Consider the following 12,509-nt stretch of genomic DNA (forward strand, 5'->3'; position numbering starts at 1 on the left):
CCCCAGCGCCTTCCGGGCCGGCCTGCCTCTCTGATTGGCTGCCTGGAGGGGGGAGGCGGTGGCGCGTCGTGGCTCCGCCCCCTTTCCTGAGGGGACGGGCAGAGCGCCTGCCGGGCGTCGGCATGGAGGGCTCCGTGTCCAGTGTGGAGATCTGTAACCTGGCCTACACGGGGCAGCTGGAGTTGCTGCAGGACCGGCTGAGGGAGGACCGCGGCCTGGCTACCCGTAGCGACCAGGTCAGGCGGAGCGGGGTGTTCGGGGCCGCAGGGGCGAACTCTCCGCTGGGCCGGCTCGTTGGAGGGAGGCAGGGGCCAGGGCTTGGGGGGATGTGCCGCGTAGGGTGCCGTGCGCATGCTCAGTACACCTGCTGAAGCCACCGCCGTTCGCCCTGCCCTGATGAGCCCTACGGTTCCGCGGACTGCTTTTGGCAGGGGTTCCAAAGGGGGTGAATCGGGGCAGGGGGGTGGCCCGGGTCTGAGCAGGGGGCGGAAATTGACCGGTCGGGGGGGTCAAGCAGCTGGAGGCAGCATTAGGAGAGGGGCTCAAGGGCAAAATCAAGGCTTGGGGGGAGGCGCAGGAGTTAAGCTCGGGGGGAGGCGCTGGCAGAGGTGTCAGGGGGCAAAACCCGGCCCAGGCAGGGGCACAGGGGGTAACCGTTACCCCAGTGGGACTGAGACACCAATGTTTGCAAAAATGGTGGGGGGCAAAGGGACTTTCTTATTTCCCTTCTCACAGGCAGTACCTCTCCGTATCGGCTTCCCAGGGCTGGGCTCAAAAAGGCATAGGCAGCCAGTCGCACATTCCTACTCAGAGCAGTTTACTACACTACAGGGGCCCTGTCAGTCTGTCTCAGCTGGAGCCCTGCTCTCTCCCATGTATTTTCCCCCCCGCTGCCTGCCCTGCCGTCTCCCCTCAGGGTCCTGTGCTAGGAGCTCAGCTGACCCATGCCCTGTGTGTTCCTGTTTGCAGGATCGCAGAACAGCGCTGCACTGGGCATGCTCAGCGGGACAGACGGACGTCGTGCATTTCTTGTTAGGCCTGGGCGTGCCTGTCAATGACAAGGACGACGTAAGTTCTGTACATTCCAAGAAACATTCTTCTCCGCTTTCAGGAGTATGTTCTGTGCTGCTGTGGGCTTGATGGACTGATTTTTTAGGAATCGAGAAGGAAGTGAGTAGAACTGGCCAGATCCCAAAGCTCATGCCTTTGTTACCGCTAGTATATCGGTTGGGTTTGATAATCTACATGCTCTCAGTGCTTAGTCCGGAGTCTTGCACCGTTTTTAAGAATGAACCACCTGGTGATTGCGGAAGGTTCCACAAGGAGACTGTCCCCCTAAGGATTTGGTAGCAAACTCATTTCCATGGATAGTAATTATAGATTACTATGAATACTGGACTACTTGTTATGTAACTAAAATCTTATTCTGTTCTGCATAGATTTGTATGTCGCCTTCATTACTGTAATATCTGAGTGCCTTCCAGTAGTGCATTAAGTGACATGAATGACATCTGTCACAAATGATTTGTTCTGCCTCTCTCATCTCCTTTCTGGAAAGAGACCTGTTTGTGCAGTGTAGTGTGTGGTTTTTCTGAGTTCTTAGTAAAATGTACATGCTGCTTTGTGTTGGACAAGGTAGGCTGAAGAAGTGTAACTTCTCCAACAGACGATGATAACGTTTGTGATGGTCCTAAGTTCTTGTGGGAGTTCGTTTCACAGTCTCGGACCAGCCCCCAAAGAAGCTCTGTCTGCTGCATAGGGGAGCATTATCCTTATGGTAGAAAGTGCCTGAGGAGCAGAATTGTCTACCACTGTCTTTATCCTGGAGTTTTAGGGGATCTTTTAGATATACTCGGCCCAGGCCTTTGAGCGCCTTGAAGGTATGGACTGAGATCTTGAACTTTGACTTGATATTCTACAGGAAGCAATCGTAGAGAGCAGAGGATAGGTTTGATGTGCTCAAGGTAGCCCATGTTGCTGATGGGATGGCGTTTTCCTTTAGTTGGTGGACAAACTGGAGTAGTAATGTCTATTACGAACAGTACTGCAAGAACAATAATGTTTTTAAAGAAGGGGAAGTTGTCAAGTTCTCTTCAGTGTTCTACTGTCTACTGAAAATAATCTTGCAGAAACTTTTTGAAGGCCTTTCTGCCACTCTTACTCGGACTAGTACCTTACTCTATAGTGGGCTTTTTCCTTGCAATTGTAGGGTTTAAACTATTTTTTCCTGCCTCTGTAGGCTAGTTGGACTCCTCTCCATATTGCAGCTTCAGCAGGCCATGATGAAATTGTGAAAGCTCTGATTGGAAAAGGTGCTCAAGTGAATGATGTTAATCAAAATGGCTGCACACCTCTGCATTATGCAGCCTCCAGAAATAGACAAGAGGTATGGTTTCATATGTAATCAGGTCTTTCTCTTCCTTTGTATTATCATTAAAATGGTCATTTATGTGATTTTTTTTTCCCCCCATTTCCGCACATACTTAGATTGCAGTTATGCTGTTACAGAATAGAGCTGATCCTGACGCAACAGACCACTTTGAATCCACTCCATTACATAGAGCAGCAGCCAAAGGAAACCTAAAAATGATACAGATCCTGCTGCAGTACAAAGCGTCTGTGAATATGCAGGACTCTGAAGGGAACACACCTCTGTAAGCGATGTTACGTTTCTGTTCTGTTTTTTAATCTCTCTGAACTGAAAAGTCCATTACTTAAATGCAAGTATCCTCAAACTATCAGTTCCTTCAGAAAACTTTAGAGAAGGGTAACAAGATGTTTCCCTCATTTCCAGTCATCATGTTTTAATTTTTTTTTCAAATACATACTAGAGATTTTTCTACATGTTTCCTGATGAAGCCTAAAACCTAGTTACAGTAACAATCACTCAGTAATTCAACTCTACTGGCCCTAGAGGGTAGACCAATGGTTCTCAACTTATTATGTGGCCCACAACTGTATGACCTGGGCTGCAGGGGCTAGGTGGCAGGGCAGCGGCAGCTCAGACCCCGACTCTGGATCCTGGAGCTTGCGGGGCTGGCCGGCTGCCCCAACCCCGGATGCCTGCCCCATCCCATACCGTGTGGCTCCTGCCCCGCCCTGTTGGGTAGCAGGGCAGCCCAGACCACTCTGCACTGGGCAGCCAGGAGCCTGGGACCTTGACACGCAGGCCAGCCTTTAGCACGCAGCTGAGCTGGGCCACAGCTGTGTGTTAATTGGGCCGCAGGTTGAGAACCGCTGCGGTAGACAATATGCCAGCAGTATAAATGCTAGACGAAGCTATTCTGTTAGTCTTCTGTAGGGCTGTTGATTATTCGCAGTTAACTCATGCGATTAACTCAAAAAAATTAATCGTGAATAATCGCAGTTTTAATTGCACTGTTAATAGAATATCAGTTGAAATGTATTACATATTTTTGGATGTTTTTCTACATTTTCAAATATATTGATTTCAATTACAACACAATACAAAGTGTATAGTGCTCACTTTATGTTATAATTTTTTATTACGAATATTTGTACTTTAAAAATGATAAAAAATAGTATTTTTCAATTCACCTCATACAAGTACTGTAGTTCAATCTCTTTATCATGAAAATACAACTTACAAATGTAGATTTTTTTTTTTTTGGTTACATAACCACTCAAAAACTCAACAATGTAAAGCTTTAGAGCCTACAAGTCCACTTAGTCCTACTTCTTGTTCAGCCAATCGCTAAGACAGATAAGTTTGTGTACATTTACAGGAGATAATGCTGTCTGCTTCTTATTTACAATGTCACCTGAAAGTGAGAAAAGATGTTCGTTTGGCCCTTTTGTAGTTGGCATTGCAAGGTATTTACATGCTAGATATGCTAAACATACGTATCCCTCTTCATGCTTCAGCCACCATTCCAGAGGCCATACTTCCATGCTGACAACACTCAGTAAAAAAAATAATGCAATCATTACATTTATTGGGGGAGAATTGTAAGTTTCCTGCTGTTTTACGTGCATTCTGCCATATATTTCATTTTATAGCAGTTTCGGATGATGACCCAGCACATGTTCATTTTAAGAACACTTTTGCTGCAGATTTGACAAAATGCAAAGGAGGTACCCATGTGAAATTTCTAAAGACAGCTACAGCACTTGACCCAAGATTTAAGAATCTGAAGTCTAAATCTAAAACTGCGATTAATCACAATTAATTGTTTTGAGTTAATCACGTGAGTTAACTGCGATTAATTGACAACCCTACTATTAAGCAAACAAGCAGAAGTTAAAGTCCAGTATTTGAAATGCAAGTATCTAGGGCAATATCCATATGTAAACTCTTACAGTAAAATTTAAGTTGATGGCAAAACTAATATTTGACTAAAATATTAGTGAGGATTTCACTTCTATTGTTTAAGGAATAATTGCATTCTGTTTGCTATTGTTGTGCAATAATATCAGATTACATTTTTAAAAATTGCCAATTGGCCAATGACAGATAAAAATGGTGTAGTTGCTAATATGTATTCTTTTCCCATTTTTGATGAGGGATTTTTGACCAAACGCAGGCATCTCAATGCATGTGGAGGCTATTTGTGTGTGTGTGTTGTATAATTGAGGTTCAGATATTGGACCCTTTTTGACTTCCCAAAGCCGGCTGGCTGCCTTGGCGGGGCAACAATCTAGTGTTGAAATGGTCTTGGGCTTGAGAAGACAGCAGCCTTGGGAAATACTCAAGCTGTCTAATGGCAGTGGAATGACTGGGAACAGGCATTGAAGTCTATGTTCAGGTTTGGAATTGTGTGCTCTTTCCCCATATTCCTTTACCTCCTACCCCTGTGAAACATCCATGACACTTCAATTGTGGCTATATATGAACTCCTTAGTGACTGGCACTTTAAACTTGGTAGATTTGGCAATAATCATGGGTTTTTCGTTCTTGTTACAGCCATTTAGCCTGTGATGAAGAGAGAGTGGATGAGGCGAAGCTGTTGGTGTCCCATGGTGCAAGTATTTACATTGAGAATAAAGAAGAAAAGACCCCACTGAAAGTGTCGAAAGGTGGCCTGGGAACTGTACTTAAAAGATTGGTGGAAGGCTAGCAGTGTTGGATGAGTTATGCCTTGAATTCCATTCCTGATGCACACATTTAAGACTATTTTAATATTTATTAGCTTAATGGTAATGGCTTAAATGTTGTTATAATGTGCATATATAATGTATGTAGTGGTATATATCAGTACCCTTCAATTGTACCTCCAAGTGCACTTCTTCTAATTGCCTGTTAATTAAACCAGTCAGCACTTTTTAAGTATTTTTAGTATCCTGCAGTTTTGTTTCATGTAAAATTATTGTTACTCTTATAAATTGGAATTGGAAGAAACCTATTAGGTTCTCTTTTCTATTTTACAGGGCCTAGTGTGGGATTGTTTCTTTATAGTATATTGTGTTCAGACCTGTTGCTTGAGCCATTTAAAATTAGGTTTGCTTTGGAAGCCCATTCCACAGTCTGATATTACTTTTTGTTACAGCTGGCCAGAAAATGGAATTGAAGTTCTGTGAAAAACTTCCATAGAACTACAATGTTTTAGGTGTTTCCAAAACAAAATATGCTTCTTGGAATCCCTGGCTGCCCACCCAGATGAGTTACCGAGGAGCTGGGGATCCCAGGACATACAGGCTGCTGGCTTCTCAGCAGCCCACCTGATGGGGATCGCAGGGAGCTTATTTTGGGACCTCTGGAAGCCAAAATTCAAGGTCAGTTTGCCTGGCAGGTTGCTGAGGAGCTGAGACTTCAGAAAACAGTCCTAAAAAAAAAAACCATTCGATTGGAAAATTTCCAATCAGTTCTGCATCATGTAAAGGAGCTGGTGTTTTTTTCCTTTTTCCTTCTTGGTATTCATATTACACAGTTGTTATTTTCAGTTTAATCCAATTCGTATTTCACTTCAGACCACTCTAAATTATTCCTCTCCCTCCTTGTTATCTACACGACCATTTCAACTACTTCTAGAAGTAAATTCTATTTGCCACCCCTTTCATTTGTCAAACCCCCTTTTGGCATAGCTATGAATACTTCACTCTCAATACGTCCTTGTTGCTTGTCTGTCTGGCCCTCTAGTCTGTGATGTTCCCTTCAGTTTGTCAAACACTTCCTGGTTCTGAGATGCTCAAACTGTGTCTAGTAATGTACATCCTAAGAGACACTGTCATCTAATTACATTGCTTTCTGCTGGCCCCGTATGTCTCACTGCAAGCTCCCATCTAATTTTACTGTCTGCTATCATCATGTGCCTTTATTTAATATCCCAGCTTTTAAGAGGTGTTGTGCCCATTGAATATCTGTGTTCTGGATTTTTTCCTCAGATGTACTAGCTCAAATCTCTTTGCAGTTCCTTCTTTAGCTGTCAATGCTGGTGATTTGGTGCATCCCACTGTGTAATATTATCTCTGACATTTAATGTGCTGTTTACCTTTTTAATATCAATAGTCCAGGGCACCCTTTATTTACCAGCAGCAACTTCTGCTTCCTTAGTTATAGGAAGATAAAACTGTTGTATGACTGAAAGATGTGGTGTTCATGGGCATGTACTGGTTTTTGTACTAATAGTCTCGTAGGTGATAATTGTAACAAAAGTTCCAAGCAGTACCCTGAGGTTGCATCCCTATAGTGAGAGTTATTACTTTACTTAGCTTTCTTTGAATTTTCCCTGCTGTGATTATGTGGCTGTAAAGCGCCTTCCAGCAGAAGCTCCTCCTAGTCCCATGAACACTTACGAAATAAAACTGGTCTTTCTGGAAACCAGTTCTTCTGGAAAGTCCTCCTCTTCCTAGGAGGACCACAGCAGTGCACATTCATAACTTGGAGCTGAACTCTTCTGGAATAGGAACACTTCTCCGAGGTCAAACTGTCACTATTCCATTAATTCCTTGTCTCTTTTGTTTGGGGGGGCAGAGGGGCCTCAGACTTAGGTGTGAGCTAGCTTTGACTCGGATGAAAAGAAGCTTCCATGGCAAGACAATTTCCAGTAATTTCATATTCCTAAATATGAACTTTCAGAGTAGTGGGAGAGTAGCGTATCCACCTCACATTCTCCTTTCATGGGGAGTCTGAGTTGCATAAAGTTATATTCATAGGCTATGAATAGATAGTACTTTTTACTGTGAATGAATTCCATGCTGTTCCCTCCCCTCTGGACCATTCTTTGTCAGAGGAGTAAACCAATGAAGTGATGTAGTCCTGTGGCTTTGTCTGCTAACCAAGCATTTGATGGCTTCCTCCTCCTCTCCTTGGCAGTGTCCTATGTCTTACGTTTGTGCTGATGAACACTGAATGGGTAATAGAAAACCTTTTTACGTGACCAATACATTCAGTTTGTTGTTATTCCTGAACAGAGTTGACATTGCCCCTGCACTGCTTTAGGAAGCATATGATTAACATAATTCACTGATGGAAAAGGCATCTCAGTATTAGGGAAACACAGAATTGAGAACACAGGACTTAGCAGCAAGGAACTGTTTAAGAGATGACAGTGAGACTTAGACACCCTTTCTCCCCCCCCCCCCCTTTTGGTGGATTTTTTTGTTTGTTTGTTTGTGTGGGGTTAGGGTGCTTACGTAACAAAATTCTGTTGTGAACAATATAATAAAGTTTTGTAATGGCAAACTTTATTAAACTTATATGTAACAAAAGAATCTGTATCATTAGCTAAATCACTTATGCACATAAGTCAAATAAAAGAGCAAATCAGTAAGCTGAAATATTGCCAGAGCTGAGATGTGGGAGAGAGAGACTGCATGTAAATAGAATCAGTCTATCCTTCGGTTACAAGGAAAAGTCACAAAACCAGATAATAAAACTTTCACAATGTGACTGCTTCTGTATAATGGACTAAAGGGATTGCAGTTTCCTACCAACAATTGTAAAGCAAACCAGAAAATTGTATCTGAACACTTCATACAAAGTGATCTCCACACTAGAAAATAAAATGCAGTTTTAAGTTTTCTCAGGAGAGAGTGGTAGGGTCCAAGCAAAACTTGTTCTTTAATAATAAGCTGTTGACATGCAAAATTGATAGAGAGAGAGAAACCAATGATTTTGGCTAAGCTGCTTTTCAACCTGCATCTCTTAAATACTAAATTCCAGGAACTTTCTGAACTAAGGACTATAACCTTCGTTCTTATGTCCTAACCCCTGTGTTGTCAGAGCTGTATAATATTACTGCAAAGGGTTATGATGGAGAGAAATATAGAATCAAACTAAATCAGAATGATTACGTATTCTAAATCATTGTATAGGTTTTGGTGGTGATAGGGTTAAGTATTAGAATGTCCAAGGTTTGAGCTTTCAGATCAGTAAAGTAATCTTTGGTTTGGGATTTATGTCAATAACGAAGTCTGTTACTCATCTATAAGTATGAGTACCTTGCTGCAAGGAGTGAAATTCTACTCTAATGCCCCTATTGCTGTTGTAGAGAGAGGAGTGAAGCCAGTGTGTCATCAAAACTGTGCGGCTTCTATGGGGAGATGGGATACAGTAGGACAGAAGGGAACAGAGAGAGTAGCTTTATATTGCTTTCTCCCTGGCAGTATTTCCAACAGGTGCTTAATGCTGCTCATTGCAACAACTACCGTTCCATGCCCTCGCAGCCCCTGTGTGGGGACACGGGTGAAAGTAGAGAACCAAGCATAGCATAACTTGTGAGTCAGCCATGCTACTAGGGGAGAGGGGAGTACTATGGCAATCCTGAGCTGTAAAGGGGTGGGTATGGAATTCTGTATGGCTATTTGGGATCTATTCAGGTCAAAGACATTGCTGCATTCCTGTCTGTCAGCCTATGAATCCTGCTTTTGCCAGGAGATAATGGCTAAGAGACATTGTGTGACTTTTTATATGGAGCTTCCCTAGTGTGATGAAGTAGGAATTGTCTGTAATAATTTTATGAATCCTAGGCAGGCCTCAGTTTCCCTCTGTACATTGCATTGCCACCCAGTAGGTGCAAGGGGTTTAACCCTGCTCTGAAACAACACAGGAGTTGTCAGGGGTAGGGGAGCAGGAAAAGAATAGTCACTTTTTTTTAAACTGTCTTGATCTGACCCAAATCAACAGAGGGACTGGAAGAAGGGGGCTTTTGGAGGGACTCAAGTGGCCAGACCAGAGAGGGCTCATCAGGGCACTAGTTTGATTAGGATAGACTATTGCTTAACTGCTGCCTCTGTGTGCTAACATAAGGACTTTCAGATTCTGTGTGCCAGGTAATAATAAACCGTTACCTTGTTTGAAAAGGCTCCCTGTGTTGCTGTGAGCATTGTGTCTTGAAGGGGCCGGCACAAGCCTCCCACCGGACTCTGGCTTGGTTGGATTTGCTGCAGGGAGCCAAGGAGAAAGACAGGGATTGCTGGTGCTGAGTCACGGAGGCCATGGACCTGCCTGTTTGGAACTGTGTAGGTCCTTGGGGCCTGGCCCATTAAAGGGGTCACTCCCTGGAGACTGGTTACAGGCTGGGGCATAGACCAGACCCTGTGACTCCATGGCACCTAATAATGTTCCCCCATCTCCCCAGAGAAGATAGTTGGGTCACACAAGAAAAGATGTCTACCGCATCAGAGCAAAGTTCTGAAAAATAGCGTCCACCACTCATGCAGCTCTTCATTGGTTTCTGTGCTGTACAAACACGATTGATTATTTTTTATTTAATTTGCCGAGATGTTCACGGAAAGCAAAAGCACAGTTATAATCCTACATCATCATAACCCATATGTTTGAAGCCAGCTCTGTTGCAGTCATATCTGGATGCATCCCAAAATGGTAAGAAACATATCAACCTCCCTTAGTAAAAATACACCCACGTAAACTTACTTTGTCTGAAAAACCTCCCCCACTTCCCCTCCCCCAAAGTCAATCTAGCATTCTGATGAGGTGCATTAGAAAAGCTGATGTTAGGAAGTTAGCTTTTTATATTCGCTGAGAACGGCTGTCGCACACTTTATTTGCAATTAGTTTTACGTAGGCTGCAGATCCCATTCATATTCAGCAAATGTGTGACTAGTGGTAGTTCCATGAATATTGAAATGACCTATATTATTGTAGAAATCATAGTAACCTCTTCTCGTTATAAGGCCTTGTAACTTAATTTACTAAGCTATGTTAAGGAAAAAAAGCAAAGAGATCAGGTGAAGAAAACCAAGAAGAGATGTTAATCTATACGATTACACAATATGCTTATAAAAATGAAGACCATGCTATTTTATAGAGCCAAAGGACAGTAGGTAGTTTTTTTAAATGTCCGTATCAAACCTGAAGACCTGAGAAAATCAATTAAAAACAAACAAAAAAAAATGTAGCTATAAACAGGGTCACTGATAAAATCACTTGTATTTTGCATGCTAGGAGGAGCAAAATGCCACATAGGGTTTGCCTATTACAGTGGAAACATTTTTACTAATAAAGTTTATACTGTTGTTAGCTAGGTAGAGGGCTCCCTCTGTCTGGCATTCACTTGAAATATTTCGTTAGCAAACATTTTTTCACCTGTGGTGAGGAATGACATATAATCAATGAGCAGCTTGTACTGCCTCATTATTTTTTTTTTCCTAGTGAGATTGTTTAGTACTGTAGTTTTTGTCATACTCACAAGGCAACTTCAATAAGATTACCGAAAATTTCAGGTAACCTCATAATGATCATGGAATTTAAGGACCCAAACCTTCAATCTTTGCTCAGGCAAAATGTCCATTAAAATTAACGGGAGTTTTGCCTGTTGAGACAGCTCTGAGTAATGACTTTAGATTTGGCCCTGACGTTTTAGATATTTGGGCTTGGATACCTGCTAGGGTGAAATCCTGGCACTGACTTCACTGGAGATTTTGCCATTGACTTCAGCAAGTTCAGGATTTGACCCCTATCATCTAGTCCAGTCAATTTTCAACTGAGGCAACAAAACTGAAAAATGTGTCCGAGTACATTGTACAACAGTATGTGGAATTTGTGTCTGTATGTATAAAGTGAACTCACTAGAGTATAGCAAAGTGATAGATATGGAATTTCATAAATAATGTTAGTTGGCCAAAACAGAACCCTCTTTTATAGTACAGATCATAATTAGCACCTTATCAGTCTGAATTTCTGAGTTTGCCTCAAATGTTGATACCCTCTTGTTTTGGTTAATGAGCCATTCATACAGACTCTGATCATCAGTGATAATTGAACTCAGGAACTTCAGCAACATTCCTACCAAAGCACTTCTTTAGTTAAAGGTGTAACTGCATTAGCTGCGAGTGAGTGGCAGGCTGATTTTCTGTTGCTGGGGATGGCTACTAGAGGCAGATACGAACACATGCTCTAAGAGTCTGCTCCTGTACCTGTTGAAGTCAGTGGCCAAACTCCCATTGATTTCCAAGGTGCGGGATCAGGTTCTTAGACACTGTAACGTATTTGCTAAGAGAGTCATCCTGTGTCATTCTCAGCACATGCAGCTCTTCAGATTGGCTGGCAATGACCGTTTTCTTTCAGAAAAGGGACTCCTGTGTTTACAGGCCATCACATAACTTCACCAGCAGCCAAGAAGAAAGCTCCCGTGTTGTCTGTCTTTCCAAACCCATTTAAAATTAATATTCTCAAATGGGTTGGATAAATGGAGACATTAGCTATGCTGTCATTCATATTTGGTACACAGTCATAGCTAGATAGTTAATAAGTGCAATAACAAAATTGAAAAATGAGGCCAGGATATGCGTACTTCTGGGATGGTTGAAGGCATGCTCTTCAAACTCCTGCCTTGTGATTAATACCACAAATGCAGATGTGTGGGTTACAACCACACTCCTTCCTGCATTAATTCAATACCAACATTTTTGAAGATGGGGTCCATAGCAGATAAGGAAATTGCAGTAGAATTTTTAGGCTCTTGCTTGTGTCTCCACTCCTTGCATCTCATCATTTTCAGGCATTCCAGAGGCAGCAACTTCCTTAGAAGTAGAGTATTCATTGGCTGCATTAGCTTCTCTGCTTGGTGTAGCTGTGGCAACAGACTCATTTTCTTGGGTGGGTATATTAACGTATTCGACATTTGCCTGTTGTTTCTGAGACATTGGTCTACAGGAAGGCAAGATGAGGGTTAGACTAGTTAATAACAAATTGAAATCCTCCCTATAATAGAGCCTCCCAAAAGGAACATCTTAGAAAACCCTGACCTAATGGCTATAGTATGATTGATTATATTACCCACTAGCACCTAGAGCTCCCCATTGTACATAAAAGTATTATGATACAATGGCTGGAAGTTAAAGCCACACAAACTCTAATTAGACAGACTCCCAAGGGAAGTGGGAGATTCTTCATATCCTGAAGTCTTCACATCAAATCAAGGCTGTATGCTTTTCTGGAAGATATGCTTTAGTCAAGCACTTGGGCCCAGATTCACAAAGTCACTTAGGCACCTAAAACCCAGTTTTAGGCTGCACTGTGATCCACAACACTCATACTTGGCTGCTGCCTAACCCTGTAGGCACTTAAACCTACTGGGCACCTTAAT

General features: G+C 42.6%; 2 protein-coding genes across 2 annotated transcripts in view; one reads left to right on the forward strand and one right to left on the reverse strand.

Annotated features, from left to right (window-relative positions):
- The first annotated feature begins 70 nt into the window (after nucleotides 1-70).
- PSMD10 (proteasome 26S subunit, non-ATPase 10) lies at nucleotides 71-7,849 on the forward strand. Its single transcript, XM_084638934.1, has 5 exons — nucleotides 71-236; nucleotides 970-1,068; nucleotides 2,240-2,386; nucleotides 2,488-2,654; nucleotides 4,925-7,849. The coding sequence occupies exons 1-5, from the start codon at nucleotides 123-125 to the stop codon at nucleotides 5,076-5,078; spliced, it is 681 nt and encodes a 226-aa protein (XP_084495060.1). The 5' UTR covers nucleotides 71-122; the 3' UTR covers nucleotides 5,079-7,849.
- A 130-nt stretch (nucleotides 7,850-7,979) lies between these two features.
- VSIG1 (V-set and immunoglobulin domain containing 1) overlaps nucleotides 7,980-12,509 on the reverse strand; it is a gene marked incomplete at its 5' end in the record, with an annotated part of 34,787 nt that continues 30,257 nt past the window's right edge. Inside the window, one exon of the mRNA XM_084638933.1 lies at nucleotides 7,980-12,070. Within this exon, the coding sequence (XP_084495059.1) occupies nucleotides 11,875-12,070 (196 nt within the window). The 3' untranslated portion in view covers nucleotides 7,980-11,874. The remainder of the gene's footprint in view (nucleotides 12,071-12,509) is intronic.

Source organism: Lepidochelys olivacea (assembly GCF_965140295.1).
Source record: "Lepidochelys olivacea isolate rLepOli2 genome assembly, chromosome: 9".
Classification (NCBI taxonomy): Eukaryota; Metazoa; Chordata; order Testudines; family Cheloniidae; genus Lepidochelys; species Lepidochelys olivacea.